The sequence below is a fragment of the Montipora foliosa genome, chromosome 3 (genome assembly GCF_036669935.1).
Source record: "Montipora foliosa isolate CH-2021 chromosome 3, ASM3666993v2, whole genome shotgun sequence".
Taxonomy (NCBI): Eukaryota; Metazoa; Cnidaria; class Anthozoa; order Scleractinia; family Acroporidae; genus Montipora; species Montipora foliosa.
The window spans coordinates 36,435,893-36,458,392 of record NC_090871.1 but is presented as its reverse complement, the minus strand read 5'-3'; the positions used below and the strand labels follow the sequence as shown (position 1 = coordinate 36,458,392).

General features: G+C 37.5%; 2 protein-coding genes across 3 annotated transcripts in view; one reads left to right on the top strand and one right to left on the bottom strand.

Moving 5' to 3' along the window:
• LOC137997372 (lisH domain-containing protein ARMC9-like) overlaps nucleotides 1-21,817 on the bottom strand; it is a 118,072-nt gene extending 96,255 nt beyond the window's left edge. The window contains exons 1-7 of one of the 2 annotated variants that reach the window (XM_068843321.1): nucleotides 21,688-21,817; nucleotides 21,463-21,588; nucleotides 18,605-18,769; nucleotides 17,120-17,275; nucleotides 13,979-14,200; nucleotides 5,867-5,941; nucleotides 4,340-4,426 (exon numbers count right to left, since the gene is read on the bottom strand). In XM_068843321.1, the coding sequence (XP_068699422.1) occupies nucleotides 4,340-4,426; nucleotides 5,867-5,941; nucleotides 13,979-14,200; nucleotides 17,120-17,275; nucleotides 18,605-18,769; nucleotides 21,463-21,588; nucleotides 21,688-21,738 (882 nt within the window). In that variant the 5' untranslated portion in view covers nucleotides 21,739-21,817. The remainder of the gene's footprint in view (nucleotides 1-4,339; nucleotides 4,427-5,866; nucleotides 5,942-13,978; nucleotides 14,201-17,119; nucleotides 17,276-18,604; nucleotides 18,770-21,462; nucleotides 21,589-21,687) is intronic. The other variant, XM_068843322.1, reaches the window with a different exon arrangement.
• A 45-nt stretch (nucleotides 21,818-21,862) lies between these two features.
• LOC137997370 (uncharacterized) overlaps nucleotides 21,863-22,500 on the top strand; it is a 26,422-nt gene continuing 25,784 nt past the window's right edge. The window contains exon 1 of the mRNA XM_068843319.1: nucleotides 21,863-21,992. Within this exon, the coding sequence (XP_068699420.1) occupies nucleotides 21,966-21,992 (27 nt within the window). The 5' untranslated portion in view covers nucleotides 21,863-21,965. The remainder of the gene's footprint in view (nucleotides 21,993-22,500) is intronic.

Below are 22,500 nucleotides of genomic sequence, written 5' to 3'. Positions count from 1 at the left end.
ACAATTCCTTCAGCCGTGGTGCAGCGCTGGCGCAAAATGAAGAGAGGCATCCAGTTGCATATTTTTCAAAAACAGAAAAGAGATATCCACAGATTGATAAAGAAGCTCTTTACAGTTACCTGGGCTTTTGAGAGATTCAACGACTTCTTGATAGGTATGACATCGAGACTGAGACAGACCACAAGCCAGGTGGCAAGGACTGGATTTTCCTCTAGCAAGAGTTCAAAGATGTCGCCTATGTCTGATGAGATTTAACTACAACATAAACTATGTTCCTGGAAATCATGTCAGTCAAGCCTTTGTCGATCAAGCTATTGCCCATTTAACAGCCAGCAAACAAACTTTTGGTTCCTTTCCAGGAAACAGCTCTTGCCACTTTGTCCACCCATTTGTCTCTCAAGTTCCCCGATCGTGTCCACAATTTTGGAACATTTGCTTTTTGATGCGACTGTGGTCACAATTGCTGTCGGTACGTGCGCACCAAGGTGTTCAAGGGCGTTTTGGGTCGCATTGGTGATTCACGCCATGATTTGCTTGGCTGCTCAAGCACTGCACATTTTTCAGAGAGGACGAGCAGTGATTCAAACCTCTTTTCAAGGTCACCAAGCAGAAAGTAATGTGAGAATTAATCTTTTGGGAAACATAGAAGACTGTAGCAAATCACTTAATAGTTATGTTTTTGTATTTGAGTGCGACAAGTACGAAAACCAACGCCTCCTTTAGAAAAAAATAATCTGGCACCCAGGGTATCAAAAGGCCAACTATATTAATCAGAATGTCGTCCCATTCTGGTTATCTTAAAGAATTACAAAAGGAAGCCTGAGAGGAGAGTTTCATGACTCGCGAAAAAATCTTCTGATCCACTGGATCGAGTGAGTTGAAGAAATTTACATGTTAGACTGCAACTATTTTTCTCGTCTTTCGAAATGCAATTAATGGCATCTAAAGGGATGAATAAACTTGAGCAAAACTGAAAAATCAAGGAGGCAAGTCTGGCCGGGAAAAGAAGGATTGAGGCCCAAGGCAACAGAAATGTTTCCCATAAGTTAATTCACCACAGAAGGGGCTCGAGATCCATATCTGAGGATGCATGTCAATTTCATGGCATATTTTAGACCAAATCATTGATTATTGAGAACTGTTTTGTGCGGTAGCATAGTTCGTGTCAGTTGTCGCTTTTAATCCGAATTATACTCAGTAGATGGTCGTTCTTGCAAATCATGCCAACTAAAAATTTGCAGGAAATACCCACAAAGTGCCCTATAAAAAACATTTCACACAAGAGAAGATATAAGTACCATTATTAAATTTCCAAAGAAGAAGATTGTTTAACAATGTTTCATGCTACCAAAAAGTTTTCGTAACGATTCATGGGTACTCTCCCTTTTATTCTGCATGGGGTAACATGATGAAGTTGGCAGCATGATGAACATAAGTGAATTTACAACATGACTTCATTAATTTTCATGGTCTTCGATTTCACGCCGTGAACTCTTTTCACTAGGCGGACATCACGCAGATTGAAAAGGTTTCGAAGAAGAGTGAACATCCAATTAAATATTAAATTCACATGCCGTGACAGTGATGTAAATTTCATGGTTCACTATGAAATCTATAAGTGCCCTTTTCATGTAAAACATGCAGTATTCTTTTGCAGTTTAGGCAGTGGTTAGTGAGATGTTTTGTGACTTGCAATATCTTAAACCCAAAGAAATCAATCCATCAGTTGTGAATCAGCAATGTGTAGTTTATTATTTTAAATGTGATCTGTGCGATGCAGATTATGTTGGGTACACAGTGTTACGATGTTGTGAAGCTAAGTCAAACAGCCCTCAGTTTGGGATAAAACAACTCCTTTAATGTAATCTTGTCCTTCAGCAACAGCACGTACAAAATCGGTAAAAGGTATCATATCTCACACATCATGCAATCTAAATCACATCTCGACTTAATTAAACCCCTATCATAACATTTTCCCTGCAATGAAAAAAATAAATAGATAAATAAATAAATAAAATTTATGTAATCAAAACTAACAACCAAATGAAATAAAGAAAATGAAGTTGCACAACAGTGATCATTTGAGACATCAGTGATTAGAGCAGTGTTCAGTCCATGACAAAGTCATTGAATCTAGACGGTTTTACAGAGACCCGCCCCCTGCGGGTTCAATATTCCCCGTTGCCATGTGTTGATAATACTTCTTTGTCTCTATCGTCTGGGTGTGGCTCGACCTCTCCCTGGTGGCTCTCTGGGGAAATGCTCTCCTCCTTGTCCGTTGTAATAGGCATTTCCTCAGTGACCTCTGGTGGGTCTACAGCCGGTCTAGAAGAAACTGCTGCAAGAAAAAAAGCTCAGCCTCTCATGCGCAATAGATATCGGAAGAAGCGGTGAAACCACCAATATGCGCCTGAAAGAACTCAAGAACAAGACACCGATATCCGGAACAGATGATGAGATTAATGTTGTTACACCCAAGAGGACGGAAAACGATAGAAGAAGAAACAAAGGAATGATCCGATCCTGTCGGTATTGCGGGGGAAGGCACAGACGAGGCGACTGCACAGCATACGGACAATCATGCAAGAAATGCGGTCGTCGCAACCATTTTTCTCTGGTTTGCCAACAAAGAAATACGAGCCAGAAGTTTACGTCAGCGAACGTCGTAACGCAATCTCACGGCCCAAACTTCTCTGATCCGAGCTGGTGAAGTGCGTAGCACTAAGTACGAAAGCGAGGTCACACACACAAGTCAAGTGTTGAAGATGTACAATTTATCGCCCTTAAGACCAGTCGGGAAATGCCGAATTCAGCTGACAAACCCACGAAATGGAAAGAAGTACAAAATCGGTAAAAGGTATCATATCTCACACGTCACGCAATCTAAATCACATCTCGACTTAATTAAACCCCTATCGTTACACACAGCAACACATTGCTGAACACAAAAATTCTGCAACTGGTCGATCTTTTGAAAGAATGCCAATTTAAGGTCTTAAGAAAGAGCCACTGCAAATTTGATTGCTTAGTCTACAAAATGCTCCTCATTAATCGTCTCGAGGCTAATTTGAAAATCCAGATTAAACTTGTTGTTTAATTTTTTTTTTGTTCTTCTCTTTCACTATACAGGCTCCTTATCAACTATTGTTATCAACTTTTAGTATTTATATTTTGCAATTTTCAAATATTTTTGACTTGATAATGATGTTTAGCTAACATCGAAACGTCATTGTTTTTTAACATAGTTTTCAACCAAGATTTTAGTATTTTTAAGAATGTTTAAATATGTTTTATTGCAGTTTTTTATAGTTAAATGTTTTCCAAAATCACCTCCTCATATAAAGTGAAAAATAAGATATATTTATCGGAAAGTGCATTTCATATAGCCTTTCATTTCATGTATAGTTTTTGGCTTTTGCACCTAACAAAGTGCATTAAAAAGAATTTTTGCAAAGGACACCTGTGAAGGTCTACCATAACCTTAAGTGGGACGTAACTTGTAATAAAAAATTAGGATGCCTGTGCAAAGAAAAGTATGCTGGGAAATCAACATGGCATGTGATCTCCTCATGTTGTAGCTCTTACCGGTAAGTCAAATCTAAGTCATCCAGGCATTATCAAACATCACAGAACATCCTGGGTTTCCCAAAGACTTGCACCCAAATTAAATCAAGCTTGCGAAAAGTAGAGAAGCAACCATGGTTCCCCAACAAAGCAGTCTAACTTGCTATGACTGATGTATTGATGAACCATGGGAACATAGAATTTTCTAATGAAACAATCAGCACTCACTTGAACAAGAGCAAGCAGCAAAAAATGACCAGAGTGAGTGTACATTCACTACTTTCTCAAATCCCATAATACATCTTGTTTACCTCTCAAGATTTTGCATTATCATTGCTTGCAATTTCTCCTGGGACATGAAGATGCCCCAAGAGAAACTCGAAAACAATGCATGTTCCAAGCAAATTTTAAAGAGTAAACAAGGTGTATTATGGGATTTGAGAAAGTAGAGAAAGTACCTTCACCTTCCAGGGTGGGGCAAAAGAATTGGTATCTTTCACAATACACTGCATAGTCAACAGAACCCTTTCAAGATGCCTATAACAAATTGGTCCTTGCAGGCAAGAAAGTATCCATTAAGTAGTATTTTATCACTACAACACAGAATTATCTAATCTACTATTTTTTTTTTCGATTAGAGATATTCATATTGAAATGCACAAGAATGTTTTTTATTATCAAATGGCAAACTGAGATGGCTAATATCAACACTGTATAGTTTTATGATAATTATCACAGTACATGTAATGATGGACACAAGGTTTTTAATACTCACTGTTCCTGGCTTGCTGATATCAACTGATGCTACATTAGAAGGGGCAAACAGTCTTACACAGATGTTTTGCAGATACTCAGGGGTTACCTAAGTAAAAAAAAAGTACTAAGCTAAACACTCATTATCATTAACATTTGCACACAATAAATTCTTTACAGGTAGGTATCTAAAACAGTCGATTCATTCTTGTTATCTACATCATAAGGTTAACACATTAATTGCTTTCTAAAAAGGCCAGATGATTTTCCTGCTACTCATCAGAGGGATACAGGCAGTGGTGAGAGCACTCGCCTCCCACCAATGTGGCCTGGGTTCCATTCCCAGACTCTGTGTCATATGTGGGTTGAGTTTGTTGGTTCTCAACTCTGCACCAAGAGGTTTTCTCCGAGTACTCCGGCTTCCCCTCTCCTCAAAAACCAACATTTGACTTGATTTGAGTTATTTGTTAATTTCAGTTTACAGTGTTCCCAATTAGTCCTCCAGAGCAAGAACAACTTGACACTTAAATAAAGTTCCTTTCCTTTTGTTTTTTTCCAACTTATTCAGAAATCATTAATCTATGACTATCCAGAGCAGCTTTACCTGTTACTAATTGGTTGAAGTTTTACAGAAGCACTTTGCAAATCTTCAAACCTCAACCACCCTTTAAACTTCAATTTACTTCAGCCAGACAGCCAAAGGATAGGATGTCCGGTAGAAGAACTTTTATACCTGAGCTTTGGTGGATGACTTGGAAGTATGGAGGAAAAAAGTGTTAACAAGTGCAAAACTCACTCCACTTAATTAACACACTCCAGTCTTCATTATACCCTTTATTTCAAACATTTAAAAACGACACAACTTTTCAATTTGCAAGACATGTTTCTGATACTCAGTATTCATCTTCAGTTGAGGGCTGTTTACAAGTTAGTGGCTTTATACAAAGTAGGTAACGAGTAGGTGTAAATTACAAACAGTGGAATAATAGTTACAAATCAGTGAAAAAAGGTTACATGATACTAAAGGGATAAAACGGAGTGGGAAAATAAAAGGTGCGAGTACAAAACTGTACAAAATGTTGAATACAAACAGTAATTAAAGTAAGAGTGTTACCGGTACATTAACATGTTTCAGTTGTTTATTCAAAGTGGGTCATTCCCATTCAATATGAAGGGCTTCTTTGAATGTATTGAATAAACAACTGAAACATGTTAATTTAAAACTCTTACTTTAATTACTATTTGTATTCAACATTTTGTACAGTTTTGTACTCGCACCTTTTATTTTCCCACTCCGTTGTATCCCTTTAGCATCATGTAACCTTTTTTCAATGATTTGTAACTATTATTCTACAGTTTGCAATTTACACCGAATTGTTACCTACTTAATATAAAGCCACCTACTTGTAAACATCCTTCAACTGAAGATGGATACTGATCAGTATCCGAGACATGTCATGCAAATTTTAAAAATGTGTCGTTTTTTTGAAATGTTTGATTCCACCCTTTATTTCATACAAATGCAAAGTGGTTCTGCATTCACCCTTACCATTTTACCACGAACTGTATCTTCCAGTGAATCAACTAGTTCAGCAGCAATACCAATGAGTTTGTGGTAGTCCACCTTTAAAGAAAACAAGAAATGAGAACCTCATAATTTTGACAAAGTCTGCAATTGCATCAATCTCACTGCAGTAAACTTGCTGTTAAATTAAAGACAGAGTATTCATTTTTATTATATGGCAAGCAATTCTTAGGCTAAATGGAGCACTCTGATTGGCTGGTTTTCGGTGGGAATTTTACAGTATGGACCATTACTATGGGAACGGTCTGTTTTGTTTTTGTTTTTGTTTTTGTTTTTTTTTTTCATTTATTTAAATACAGTACTTACATTACTTACAATACACCGTTAGTTACACTACTACTGCTACACACAAAAACTATCTTAACTAACACTACTAATACTATTCACAATATCGTACTCTACATTGTTCACTATACTTGGCAATCATTACATATATAAAAAATAAATAAATAAATAAATAAATACATTTTAAAAAAAACCTTGCTATCTATTAATGAGTGTCTAAAAGCTCACGGATGCACGAACGCTTGGTGACTCCGTGGATAATTTGCTGTTTAAAAATACTTTGATTGCTGTTATGCTGTAAGATTCACTTTCTTTGGCTGCAGTAAAGACATAGTAACGGGCTACTATAAGGCACAGGTTGACAGCGCGAAAAGATTGCTTCTCGGGGTGATGTGCATATATTTTTAATTAGCATTGTTCGTCAGGGCTACCTTCGGCAAGTTACTAGTCAGTTCCACCAAGAGGCAAAAAGGTTCCAGAAAGTATGGACGTGCTGACATTCTACGAACAGATGCTCTAAGGTCTGTCTTACACCACACAATTGACATTCATCGTTTTCGATAATTTTAGCTCTAAAAAGTTTGCTGCGAGTGTAAAGAATATGGTGGTTGATTTTGAATTGAAACATCGAGTTTTATGTTTTTGGTGACTTTACACGGGAGAATGTATAAGGACTCAATGCTCTGATCAGTAAAACCGGCCTTAGTTAGACGAGCTTTAGATGTAGGTATTTGGAACGTTTTGGAGACGTAAAGTGAGCGTGCTTGCTGACAAGTCCAACATTAAAGGGTGTGTCACGGACTGTCTTGTAGTAACTGATTTGTTTTCAAGATCACGTTTAAAGGCTTCTTTCCAGTACTTTGGAATGGCGTTGCACAACCCAAAATAACGCAGAAAGTTTGTTGTTATTTTGTAGTTTTTTCCTAAATTCAGGGAAGGACAAGAAATTTCCGTCTTTGTCTAGGATATCCGATAGGGTCTTTACTCCGGCATTATACATTGTCAATAAAAAATGAATTTTCCGCCGATTGTGATAAAGTGATTATTCCATAAGATCTCATTTTCTATTTCTTTTTTTGTTGTGGGAGTGTGCTTGATAATCTCTTTGCAAACATTCAAGACATCGCGGTAAAAAAGTGGACGGAAGGACAATTCAGGCAAAGTTTTTATAGAGAAATTGCATTCGAACAGCAGTGGGCCACCTACATGCTGTAATAGATCGAAGGGTATTTTCTTCCAGGACTGCGTTTGAGGATTGAGGAACCGTTTTACCCAACCTGCTTTCAAAGATTTATTTATGATTTTAAAGTCAGGCATATTAAGTCCACCATCCTTAATCTTTAAAAATCATTGTGGAATGTTTGATTTTAGGCGGTTTGTGGTTCCATACGAAGCTAGAAAGAAGCTTACTCACTTAGTCCACAAATCCACTGGGTACACTCAGAACAGAGGCAATAAAAACTATCTTTGAAAGAGCTAAATTTTTGACAATGTTTATTTTCCTGTAAAGTGTGAGATCTCGTGATGACCAGATGTTAAGACATTTTTCTAGAGCAAGCAATCTTTTTTCAAAATAACTTTTACGGATATTTCTGAGTCACGGGAGAAGCAAACGCCGAGACGCACACACTTCAGGGGCCAGTTAATGCCAAAGCGATTTGTGGATTGTGGATTGTTTTTTCCCAACCACATTGCCTCCGTTTTTGATCTGTTTAGTTCCAATCCCAAACAACTTTTAAAAGCCTCCAATTTCTCAAAAAGTTTTACAACTGAATCTATGTCTTGCACGAAACAGGTGTCGTCTGCATATTTTGAAAGCTTATACTCCTTTCCCGTAATATTTATACCCATTATTGACTGGTCATTTCTTATTGAATTTGCTAAAATTTCAACAGCAATTACAAAGAGTAAACGGGAAAGGGGACACCCCTATCTAACGCCTCGTTGTAATTCAAAGAAGGGCGTTGTGTAGCCATTATTAATAACGCAGCTTTGAATGTTTTTGTAAAAAGTCTTAACCCATTGTATTAGAGGTGCACCGAACCCAAAAGTTTCTAGAGCCTTTATAATAAAGTTCTATTCTAAACTGTCTAGCAACAATGCTATGCCTGAGATATCTAATGTATCCGGGCATTCAATAATATCTGCAAGTAAGCGTACATTTTGCCCGATAAAACGGCCTTAAATGTAACCGGTCTGGTCTCCCTGAATAAGGCTAGGTAGTACTTTCGCAATTCTGGCAGCAATTGCATTGGTGGCAATTTTGTAATCTGTGTTTAGTGGGGAGATGGGTCTCCAGTTATCCAGAAAAACCTTATTTTTATCTTTTTTTGGAATAAGTGTGATTATTCCTCTTTTTTGCGAAATCGAGAGCTCGCCAATCTCGAAGGCATAATTGGAACGGTCGACTAATTCCTGTCCTAACTGCTCCCAAAATTTAAGACTGATAAAATTCGGCAGTTAAGCCGTCTGTGCCAGGAGACTTACCCCTGGAAAATTCTTTTAGAGAGGCATGACAGTCTTCTTTTGTTAAGTGACTGTCAGAAGTGTCGGCGAGTTGGGTGGTCAATTTTGGAAGTGACGGGCTTTCAAAGAACTTATCGAAACAGGTGTCATTTAGGTTCGTGCAGGTGGAAGTATAAACGTTTTGGTAGTACCTGTGTTCCTCTTTCAGGATTTTGGTGGAGGTAACCAGAGTATGATCATCAGCTTTTAGTTTTGTAATGTAATTATTGGAACAATTTAGTTTCTCGAGGTTGAAGAAATAACGAGTGCTACGCTCTCCTTGCTCGCACCATCTTGCTTTACTTCTTATCATGGCGCCTTCTGTTTTGTGCATTGAAATCTGTTCAAGTTTCAATTTTACCTCATAAAATTTTGCTATAGTCTCTTGTTCAGGGTTCGCACACATCAATTTGTGCAGTGATGAGAATTGTTGCTGTAACAAAGCCTCTTCATTCTTTTTGTTCTTTGCGATTTGTTTGCAATAACATATTGTGAAGCTTCTGATTTCCATTTTCAGCATGTCCCAGTATAGCCCTTTATCCTGCAAATAGCTGTATTTTTCCTTGTACTCCGGAATTTTTTTACTCAACCCCTTTGACGAAACAATGATCATTTAGAAGTGAGTTATTGAATTTGAAAAAACCAGGACCTCTCTTAATGAAATCGTCTGACTGGATGTTGAACGATACAGCTGAATGGTCAGAAAACGAAACCGGAGTAATGATACATTCTTTCACTTGTGTAAGCAGATGTTTTGACACCAACCAGTGATCGAGCCTGCATTGAATTGCTGATGCGTTCAAATGCCAGGTGAATAGTGATTCATTAGGGTGAAGTTTCCTCCAGATATCCACTAAATTAAAAGAATTGCATAAATTAAGAATGGAATCAATTAATTGCTGTTCTTGCTCCGTAGGCCGTCCCCCTTGTTGGTCTTTTGGTGTTAAACAACAATTCAAGTCGCCACCTATTATGATGTTCTCGTTAGCATACTTTCCAGGCGTGATTTCAAAGTTTCAAAAAATTCTAACTGCATTTTTTGATCATTCGGAGCATAAACATTGATAAAAATAAACCTGAATTCGTCTTTTTTGGCACGCAGAATAATTAGTCGACCTTTTTGGTCAGTTTCATGGTTTTCCACTTCAACATCGAGGGATGGATTGAACAAAACGAGAGTGCCACTACTGTGTTTTGTTCCGTGGGAATAAACCACCTTGCCTCCCCATTCGGCTGACCATACTCTTCCAGATTTCGTGAACTATCAACCTCTTGGAGGAAAATTACTTGGAACCTGCGCTCATGTAACCATCGAAAAACTTGCCTCCTTTTACGCGCATCGTTTAAGCCCCTGACATTTAGCGTAGTGCAAGACAAATTGTATGCCATAAGCCATGAAGAATGAGATGATTTAAACATGTATACATATTAGCACTTCTATTTTGCGCTGATAGGCGAATGATCTTGCTCAAGAAATTGGAGTCCAAGCGTGTGATCCATTGAGCTTTTACAGTGAACATAACTTTACCCTTAACAAACAACATACACGAATACGTATATCTATACACTAACACATATACACTCACATGCATATGCTTACTAAAGAGAGCCCTTGGTGGCTCAGTCGAAGGTGAATATAACTCGAGTAGTGCTTTGAGCTAAGAATAACCTTACGAAGCAAACCCAAAAGGGAACGAGCGAGGGTACAATGACTCCGAAGCCCACTTATCTTACACTTTGGTGACTAATTATGATCTATGTAATTGTCCATTAACGTAAAGCTTATCATATATTCATTTGTCGTCGTGACCGCTCTTCTTTGCGTCCTTTAATATAGGTACCAGAAGCTTCCTTTTCTCAACAATTTCTTTAGGGAAATCACGAGCAATTGCAAAATTTGTGCCACAGAGATTCTTTGCTTGGGCTAAAACCAATTCTTTGTCTTTGTGGAACGTAAATTTGGCAAAGAGAGGCCTTGGCTTTGAGTTGTTGGAGTTTGATTTTCCGATCTGATGGACGCGCTCGAACGAGATCTCCTTTGAATCTTTCTTACTTAGTTTCAGTTCCACTTCCATAAACCTGTGTAGAACATTTTCAGATGTTTGGAAAGACTCATCCTTTTCTTCAGGTATATTATTCCTTTCTTCAAGGCAGCTTTGCTTCTGTTTTAAGCCTTCGATTTCTTGGATGCAATTTAACGCTTTGTCTAGCTTCTCTTTGATTGCACCGATCAAGTCCGCCATGTTGTGACATGTACCACAACATTCCTCACAGCAAGTTTCTCTTTCTTCTCTTTCGGCTTCCTTAGTCATCCTTGGTTGTCTCTTCGTTTTCTGACATTTTGCTTGGCTTTTGGGTTTTCTAACAGCTGATTACAAGCCTTTTTACGACGGAGTGTGTGTCCGCACGTCTGATCACTTCAAAAGCTAGTCCTAGCTTGTATTATTTTTTTCTCTCTCCCAGAAAACTCAAGTTTACTGAAACACAAAAAGTTTTAGAAAAGCCAAATATACGATGTTGAGCTGTGTACCTCATACAATCTACATTGCAAAGATAAATGAAAATGAATACACCCCTTACTGTTGATTTATGATTGAAGGCTTAATTTCTTTGGGCTTGAGATAAAGTTCCAATTTCTTACCAATAAAAACTGACTGCAAATGTCACTTCTTCCTCTTCACATTATACCATAATACCTGCCTCTGAAGCCCCAAAACCGAGGCACAGCACTGAGGTTTTGGGGGCCAGAGAGGCAGATGAGCCAACACCGTCACAATAAACCTCTTACTGACAACATAGTTGAAGACCCAACATGTGCAGTGGCTGAAGTTCTTGATTTCACAGAAGAAAACAGAGCAAAGGGTCCTGATGCAATTTCACCGAGGATTTTGAATGTGGTGCTGAGTTGGTACCATCAGCAATGCAGCTGTTTCACCATTCTTTAAACCACGGCAAGTTGCCAAATGTTTGGAAATCTGCCATTGTTGTCCCAGTCTATAAATATGGTGAATGTGCCTTACCTGAAAATTATGTCAGTTTCTCTGACAAGTATTTTAGTGAAGTCTCTGGAGCGTATCATCAATAAATAGATTATGAAATTCTTATCTCATCATAGGCCGCTGAGTGAGAGCCAGAATGGTTTCAGAGAAGTTTGATCACATGTCACTCAACTTTTCCAGCTTCTACATTCTTGGTTCATTAGTTCTCTTGAGAAAGGAGATTCAGTCAACATGGTTTTTTTTGATGAAGGGGTAGTTTCTAAAGAAACTGTGGTGCTGCGTTGGTGGGGAAGTAGTATACAAATTTTTGTATGGTTTTTTTTGGTTTTGCTAAGGCCTTCAACAAAGTTTCTCATCATCACTTGCTTTACCAATTACAGTGCTCTGGCATTCAAGGCCAGTTGTTTTCCTGGTTTCATGATTATCTATTGGGCGCGACAAAGAGTCGTTGTTGGAGGTAATTCATCACAGGTGTCCTCTGGGGTTCCTCAAGGGAGTATCCTGGGGCCACTTCTATTCCTGTTATATATGCTGATGACAGCGTACTCCAATTCGTAAAATCACATTGGAAGATGATTGTATCAGGTTCAGAGATGATCTCTTGTCTGCCACCTCCTGATGTAACTTTTGGAAACTTAAGTCAGAAAAGTGTAAAGCCCTACATGGTACCAAGTCTAAGCGTCCTTTAGTTCGTGAATATAGTGCTAAATGACAATAATTTGGCGGCAGCTAAGAAGAATAAGCACTAGGGTATTTGGATTTAATCTTCTTTGGGGTGGGACTCCCATATCAACTACCGGGTATATATCATTTGCTGGTCAGGCAATTTGAATGTTGGGTCTAATAAGGAGAACGCTTGGATCCAAAGATCCCATGGCTATAAAAACAGCTTTAATTCTTTGGTATGTCTGTCCTATTTTGAAATATGCCTGCCCAGTGTGGAATCCACATTTGGTTAAACAAATTCATAGTACTGAATCCATCTACATGTAGTGTCATGCTACTCATTTGATATGTGAATCAGAGAAATCTTACTTGAATAGGTTAACCGAACTTAACTGGCCAACATTGGAGATGGGAGCTCAGAAGGAAATACCTTTGCTTGGTTCAACTTTACATGATAATTCATGGCTATTCTGATATGAACTATACTAAATATTTCGATTTGACTGGCCCTACGAGAACTAGAAGCAACCATGACTTTAAAATCAGGCCAAGGGCAGTAAGGATAAACTACAGTAACTTTAAGTTTTCATTTTTTAACTGCATTAATGACTGGAACCTTTTGCCTAACTCTGTTATGTCAGCTCCTAGTTTGAATTCTCTTAAAACTTGATTATTTAATTACCTATGTAACTAGTTTCAAATATATTTTTTAATCGTTAGTGTATTGTTAATGTACAGAAAAAATATCAGATATCCTATTATTACTTGTTTATTTTCTAGCTTAGTTTGGAAAGCAGTTCCCCCTATTGCTCTCCTGTGCCTTTCCATATTTTTATATAGTTTTATGATTGTTGTTTGTATTGCTATTTCATTATAGTAGAGTGGTAAAAAGCATCATTAAACTTTAAACAAGGATAGTGCCAATATTGTGACTGAAGACTCGCATTACAAGGGAAAACCTATCACCTTTATCTGCAAAAACTTTCCAATTCAAACTTGGCAGTTAATGTCAGGCACAATTGAAGATGCAGTATTGGTGGGAGGATAGAGGCTGGGAATTAAGTGTCATCCAGGACCCAAGTGCCACCTGCCACTGCAAGGCCAGTCACTGCCCGGGCTACTTGTACAGTGTAGGAGAGTGTCAGTGAGTGGCCTACCAGGCCACACACTGAGTGCAGCTGCCCTGAGCAGTGTATACCTATGCCAAGCTCCTAGAAGGTTTAGCCACCAAGGGGAAGCGAATGTGCCACCATTTCTCACCCAAGCTAAGGCAACCCTGGCATCACTTCAGTGTGGGACTGAAGTGTTAGTGCCGTCAACATTTATCCTCATGGCTCTGGAACAGAATCCTCCCACACCGAGGCTATCTAAAGAGATGTTTAGAAGAAAGACAGATGCCCCACTCAGGATGGAAGGAATACAGCATGCTGTTAGTAATGTACAAAGGTTAATTAATTGAGCTAAACATAAACTACAGTTTATGCAGCTAAAGCAAAAACAGCCATATTGTATAAACTAGTTGATTGTGTGGCTATGGGTTTTACCCCTCAACCCTCCAATGGCAAATGTAAGGATGCTGGGATTTAATTTCCACAGAATCATCAATTTAAATCACTATCACCTGAATCTTGGAGTATCTCTTCTCAAATTGTGAAAATTGCTGATCCCTTGATGCAAGCTGGGTTCGCAATTTTCTCAGTTCTTCATGATATAATTTCCGTTGGTTTTCATTTTCAGACAACGTCTGTTTGTATAAATCATAAATCTTTGGCTTTTCTTGAGATTTGAGAGTTGCTGAGAGAAATGCTTTCACGTTGTTCTTGAGATCAGAACTCCATGCACTCTGAAACAAAGTCATCATTATGATTTGACATAAAATCATAGCCAGCTTACTGGTTCTAGCAATTCTTCAAAGGAGCCTTAAACACAAGCTTAAACCACACCCCATTTTCTAAAAAGGACCGGTTAAAAAAATAATAAACTGGTTTAAAATTTTCAACCCAGATTCAAAGTTTTAAACCAGTTTGAAAATATTAAACTAGTTTTAAAAAATTTAATTCAAAATAACAATAAACCACAACATATACACCATGGACTCAATTCCCAATATTGAACAATAAAAAGCCTTTCATGCAACATTTGAAATCCTTAGTCAGTGCTGGAAATAATTTTTCCTCTTTAATAGGTCATGTGTCCTTTCATATCTTCATTTGGTCGGATATTTTACCAATTTGACCAAACATTAATTAGCATAATGCATTAATCAACACTGTTCCTTAATGGGGCTGGCTTGCACTAGTCTCAACTATTATTACTTGTAAGTTTCATTAGGGAATATACATAATACAAAAATTTGGTTTATCAACGGAGTTGATAATGTAAATTGACCACCGTACAGAGATTCTAAAAGAATTAGAATCTCTGTACGGTGGTCAATTTACATTATCAACTCCGTTGATAAACCAAATTTTTGTATACTACTTCCCCACCGACGCAGCACCACAGTTTCTTTAGAAACTACCCCTTCATTCATTAATATACATAATAGTCTGGCAAAAGAATCAACAAAGCTATTAAATAATGCCAGTCATGGAAACATTGCTTTTTTCCTCCAGCATTATAAAACTTTTCGGTGCAGCTCAAAGATAAACGAACCAAAATATATGAAAAAAAAAACGTGTATAATATGATATGCATACGCGTGTTCACATAAGCATATACATGTACTTACATGTATATGCCTCATTTGTATGTATGATCTAGCCTATTCTTTCCTCAGTTTTTGAAAGTTAATTGTTGCTTGCAATGGGCACTACAATTGCAGTATAAACTAGTGGTCAAGGTGCACCGAATGCATCTTGTGTTTTTTTTCTTTTGGCTGTGTTTCTTTGTTCAATGCTTAGTGTCGCATCAAGGGTGCAAGTGTACATCTGGATTTATAATTAAACTTACTATATATATAAACTTACTATATACACAGAAAAACTTTTGGCTAATTTTTTGATGTTTGTAGAGAGAATTTGTTGCAAAATTCGCCATTGTCTAAACTTTCCTTTTCTAGTAAACTACTCACAGTTTTCAGTTGCCAGCAATTTTTTTTTTCATAATCCGTGAGTTCACTTTGCGTGATGCTACCAACACATGGCCTCTCGCCGGCACACAAAATTTTTCCTTCCAGAATCATCAAACCAATATAATTGACGCAATTTACAAATTATTTAACTTTGTATGAAAATCTTGTCTTTTAACAGACAACTCTCTACCATTTGAATCAGCAATTAATGCACAGTAAAACTGACGATGTCTTTTGTTTTTAGCGTTTGCCGCTGTGACACCACGCTGAATCTGTCAGCAAGGTTCTAATGTCATAATAATTATTGAAGTGAGTCATTGGCGAAGAATCAAGGCAGAGTTTGTTGTTTCTAAATGCCCGCTGTTTTGTTTTAGCAAGTAATATTATGTTCAACACATCTCCATTTAAATTTGAACACTTTTTAGTGCTTGTTTTTCATGGTACATAATTATATTCTGCTGGTTATCCAACCAGAAGGCCTTATTTTAATGACCGTTTCAGTGGTGGAATAATCCCACATCTTAACCAAACAGGAGGTCAAATAGCAACATGATATCCGTAACCAGCGGAATATCCCACATTTCAGCTAATTAGGTCCAATTAGGCCATTGTTTTACCAATACAGAAAGTACATGTATTTTAACACTCATAAAAGCTAACCTTAGGCCTAAAAACTTTTGTTTAGGCCTAGCGTTGAGGTTAGCCTTTATGCATGTTTAGGATGCTTTCTGTATTGGTAAAACAATATAATAAAAAACAATGACCTGTAAAAACTACATGTACAGCTGATTGGACACCATGTTCGAGTATGTCGCCAACACATAATTTTTATTCACTTATTCATTGCCATACTTTTTCTTTATGTGGCATTGTGTAAAAAAGGAAAGGAACTTTATTTAAGTGTCTAGTCTTCTAGCACCGGAGCACTAATTGGGGACAATGTAAATTATAAATGCAAACGTCATGGCATCCCGCAAGGTCGAAATTTGCATAATACGAAAACACATTTAGCAAGCAAATTACTAAAATACACAACCAGCAAGTTAAATCAATGGTATAGAGCTTGTGAACTACACAATTGTTGTCCCCAATTAATGCTCCAGTGCTAGAAGACTAGACACTTAAATAAAGTTCCTTTCCTTTTTTTACACAATGCCACATAAAGAAAAAGTATGGCAATGATAAAGTGAATATAAATGATGTGTTGGGACATACTCGGACATGGTGTCGGCTGTAGTTTTTACTGGTCACCGGTCACAGGTTATTGCTTTTCATTATACAGGTTGTAAATGTTTTACCAATACAGAAAGTGTCCTAAACATGCATTAAAGGCTAACCTTAACACTAGGCCTAAACAAAAGTTTTTAGGCCTAAGGTTAGCTTTTATGAATGTTTAAGATACATGTACTTTCTTTATTGGTAAAACAACGACCTGTGACCAGCAAAATACCAGCTGGTGTCTGATCATAATGTATGATCATAATTTTTTAAATTTAGCCAGCCAATGTCTGATGACCGACTGTTATTTCCAGCACTGTAAGTAAAAAAAAGCAAAACTTATAATTATTATGTGTGTCTTTCAGTAAAGCTCTTCCATTACAATATTTCCTTGAGGTAGAAAAATAGTTATTGGAATCTGATTGGCTGATTTCTGATTTTGTCAAGTGACCTAAACAAAGACTCTCTTACCGTAAAAAGAGGTTTAAATGATGGATGTGAAGTGGGATCCGGAATATATGGAAGAGCATAATAAGGAAGAAACTCAGTTGTTTGACTGAGTGCTGCTCCTTTAGTTTCAAGGTAAGTCTTAAACTGTCTCATAGATTTCGCCAGATCTTGTTTGTTCTGTATGTACACAAAAATAAAAGCATTATTACCACTTCACCAAAGAAGGTAAAGAAGAACCTATACACAAAATCATGTCATGCATTCATGTAAGGACTTGCCATTACAGTCTAGGCACAAAAGGCTAAAGTGACTGAGAAACATTTTCTCAGAAATCATTCAATTTTGATGTCCCAAATTTTCATTTAGGTCTGCCAACCCTACAGTATGTAGCTTCCTATAAGGAACACTGTCATTATAAAAATCTATTTTTTCTTAATTCTAAAAATCCAACAGTTGTTCTTGCCGAGCACTATATCTATTAATTATTCTTCAATGGATGATAATTGTGAACTTCATTTAAAGGGAACATGCACTGTTTGTAAGCGAGTGGATGTTCATCATGTAGGGGTTGTTAACCCATTCACTCCTGACCCAGACCCCCCCCCCCCCCCCCTTCCCATTGACAAGTAAAAGTTATTGGCATCATACAGAGTGAAATCTATTATGTCCAACTTTTCCTAGGAGTCAATAGGTTAGAGTCACCAAATCCAGTTAGGTCATAAGATCCGGCCACAAATTACAATATCACTGAAAATACCAAGCAGCAGAAATTGCATGTTCTTGTTAGCATTCAAAGTGTACAAAATTGCAGTAAGAACTTTGAGTGATAACAAGAACAAGCAATTTGGATTTGTTGCACATAATTTAGAGTGGCTCAAACCAGTTTCAACACTTGAAGGAAACATTCTTATTAAAAGACTTAACAGCAATGTTATGGTAACACATCAAACACCAATTATTGCAGAACAAGATGCATTCATTTTTATTACCATGGCAAAAGCACTCCATACTTTGGTCTTAGCTGCTCACATCTCAAAAACGAATGCAAGTGTCCCCAGTTTTTTATTTCTGAAATTTAATCAGCATGCCAAAATAAAACTTTCTGCAAAGTTTAAAAAAATTATGTGGAGTGGATTCAGAGCCACCTTAAATAATTGAAAATTTAAGGTAGCTCTGAATTCTGCTCCACAGAATTTTTTTAAACTTTGCAGAGAGTTTCATCTTGGCTTGCTGATCACTTTTGTGCAAGAAAAAAATGGGATCACTAAGTTTGTTTTTCAGATATGAGCAACTAAAGCCAAAATATAGGGTGTTTTTGCAAGGCTTTCTTGTTGCCATGGTAACTTGTTACATCACAAAAATGACTGCATCTTGTTCATCAATAATTGATGTTTCACAAGGTGCTATAGCATTGCTGTTACATGATAAAGTGTTTTAGTGTCAATCCATTTAATAACAAGGTCTCTTGAAAGTGTTAAAACTGGTTTGAGCCATGGGAAACAGTACCTGATTTGCATGTGTTATTGGGTAGAGGGCAAAGAAGATATTCAGGTTAAAAACCAATTTATCACATGTTTCATTTGTCTCCTGTGTTATGTCTGGAATGTATTTGTTCCACATTATGAAGAAATCTGTGTACTTTCCATCCTCAAAAGCCACCATCATTTGCTGCTGGATATTAGAACAGAACAGGAAATTAGTTTCTTGTCATACATGTAGCAAGCATCAAGTTTTTAAATTACATTTTCACCAATACACTGTATGTAAAACTGACAGTACAACAAAGGTATATGCAACATGTTTTAACACATCACCTTTCTGTTATAAAGAGCTTAGCTCAAATCTTTATCAGAGAAAACTTGCCATTAGAATGGAAAGATTGCCAGTCAAATGTGGGAAATGTCAACCTAATTATGTGGGATGTTGCAGGCAAGTCAAAAAATTTAATTTCTCTCTGTCATCTATAACCTGGCCACACTTCAAATATATTTATATCACTCAACAGTAATAATTATTGTTGCTCAGTTGATGATTGCAGGGCTACAATGTATTATTGCAACAATGGAGGATTAAAAAATAAAATCAGCTTTGCCATCAATTTAGTTAATAGACCAAACTGGCTAACTCAATGTTGTGCCCAAATCAGGTCTCCTGGGGTTAAGATCCTTTGTGTGTTGTATTTGCATGAAAATGTAGCATTTACATTTAAATGATATGGAAACAACTGGTACAAAAGGTTTTATTCCCAAAGGGTTTGAATTAGGTACAACAGTGATTTGGTCTATTAATATCCATTTTAAAACGATTTGCTTTCAACAACTGTATGGCTTGCATGTTGACTCACATGTTGCATAACCTAGGGCCTCTTCATAATATTATGAGTCTGGATTCCAAGATAGATCTCACCTTACCTCTAAATCCTTTGTAAAAACTTTGATGTGTTCATACGAGCGGGCTGGCTGGCTGGCTGGCTTGGTTACCAAGATCTCGGTTTTTTCAACCAGGATCTTGGTAAGCAGGCTGAAAATTTTGCCATATGAACACTTTATCCCCGGTTACCGGGACGAAAATACTAAAATGCATTTTCGTGATAGCACAGACATAACCAACCTTTAACTTTAACATTTGATAGTTAACTTAAAGCCGAAATAAATTTGAGGTTGTAAGGTCCCACTGACGTATTTTTTGGGGTGCGTTGCTAAGGATGTAATGGTTAAGTAATTTGAGAGAATTTGCCATTATTTTGGTCAGTTTCCAACTTTTGTAAGCCAATGACCCTAAATATGACGTCATCATACCACGCCCATGGTCACGTGACCAATAAAAGACAACTCTAAATTTGTCTCCGTGCTATGCAATTTGGGTATTTAATCGATCGTTTGATAATTTGTATTCGTTTTTGCATCCAGCCAAGCATGGTTTTCTTTTTATTTTGAAAAATGTCTTTTTTAAAGACATAAACGATACTGAAATACCCATAACTTTTTCAAAAAAGATGATCTTAAACGTGCCATGTAAAAAAAATGAATTCAATTTTTTTCTCAAACCAGAAGTCAGTTCGTTTACGCATGCGCAGTTGATCTGAGAACGAGCACGAGGAAGGGCGAGGAAAAACCTTGGATGGAAACAACAGTTTGTGTGGTGATTTTTGCTTGTGAGTGGGTTTTCTTGTCAGCTCATGATATGATGACGTCAGTTACTGGAAGTAACATTTCACTTCCTTAGCAACGCGCGAAAAATCTGTCTGTGGGCCCTTTGTGGAATCTGGTGACTAGCAATCTAGACTAACTGCGATATATACATCTGAATGGTCACGTCACAACTTTTTCAATTTTTTCACCTCAGAAAGTGGGCTGAAAGTCGCCATATGAACAAAGACCAATTTCATCTCGGTAACCAAGCCAACCTGGTCAACCGGGATCATGTGAAGAGCATCCTAGTCAAATGTTCATGAACATAATATAAGCCACCCTGTTTTAAGCAGCTCTTTGCTCATTATTATTTCTTAGCAACTGGCTTAAAAAGTAAAGGATGAGACACACCATTGAGGAAACAGCTAGCAGTCTGAGTTAAATCGACAAAGTTTCAGTGAGATATGACCCAGAAGCAGTGGACATTGTACATAAAAGTCACATCAGCAGGCAATGAACGAAAATTTGTTGCCCTGCCATTGCATGTGACAACCTATTCTGAAAGCATGGTTACCTAGCAACCTTCTTCTCAATAGTGTTTGGGCAACATTAATTCAGTCAGCTATCAATGGCCTCTCATATTGGACCTTATTGGAGTTCACCCTGCCAGAAGAGCCTTTTCTTTTGCTTGCTTGGTTTTGGTGTTCTCAAGAAACACTCTGCATGAATCGAGTAAGATCTTTATTGAGTTTGCGCTGCATGTTGGAATGATATGGTCTCAAAACCAAGCCTAACATGCCAAATCTTGCCGTTGGTTTTTCATGGTACAGAGTGCTCAATTATAACCATTGGTTTTGTCACTAAATTGATGCTCGCACTGGAAAAACTGGTTTGACAAGAGAAAACAGTATTGACTAGTCCAGAAGTTCAAGCTCCGGCCGCTTCATAGAGTTGATGCAATTCAGGCAGAGCCTCCTTTTCTCCTCCTCAATAAAGAAAAAGACAAAAGGAGGCCCTGGTCGTAGGGTGATTGGAGTTGAGCCTGCAGGACATTTTTTTTGTTTAAAACTACATGCACAAGAGGCTTATGGGTCAGTCTGATACAAAATAACCCCTTAGCCTTGTTCATGTGGAAAAACCACTGAAAACTCCGATAAGGGAGATTGACGACATTTGTAATGAAAATTGAGAGGTCTATCGAACTAGGTGATTTATAACGCCAAATGTTAATACCTGAATTTCAGTTTTGTGTGAATCACTCCTTGGTGAAGTTACCTTCTTGTTTAGTATCTTTCCCAATGAGATAAGCTCTTTTTCAAATGTTGATGAGGTCTTTACGTATCCAAGGAAATCAAGGTACTGAAATTTGTTGAAAATAAAGACTATAAACCTTTAACAATTTTTCTTACCATAAACATGGAAAATTGCATTTGTTTACCCAACTCATTACAGGTGTACCTCTTTAATGATGACATTTAACTCCGTTTCAATAGCAATAACAGCATCCATTTTCCATAAAGCAATTTTAGTGCGAGAAAACAATCTCAATTTTTATTTGAAACGCCGCCATGACATTTTGGGTTCCCTTGGCATTATGGGATTTTGTTGAACCTCCTTGGAGAGGAGTCTGGCACAAAGTGATCACTGGCTCCCTTCGTTCTTTTCTCGTAGACCATTTTGGAACATCGCACGTGGGAATATTTGGAGGTACACATATTTCTGTGTAGTCCAACAAAATGGCCAAGCTAGAAACTTCTAAAAAGGTGAGAGATTCTATAGTCTTAAGAAATGTTTTCTTGGTCCCGGATAGATCAGAAAATGCCTTTAATTTCGGTCATGGGTTCCTTGGATAAAAGCGTAAGCTTCGCAATTTATTCCTTTATTTTCAGCTAAAGCACTCAATTTCATCGTACACGTTTGGTTGTAGTGTTTGGGTTTGTAATTAAGCTTATGGTTAACACAGAGAAGATGGTAAACAAAATTGAATCTTAAGGAGTGATTTTTTTTATCTCGCTTTGAACCTGGTAACGGGGTAAATGTCACTGCACGTGCTCAGGGAAAATTGTGCAATAACAGATAAATTCGGCCATAGATTCGATGCGAATAGCCCATTTTTCAGTCTTAAAATATCACCACGTATAGCACAAATTGAAGTGGACTTTAAATGACTTGCGTCGGATTTTCGCTCCACATTCTGGGGCATTTTGCTGCAGGCCGGCCGGCCGGCACCTCGATCGGTTGTCGACAACAGCAAGGATCAGTTGCAACTCT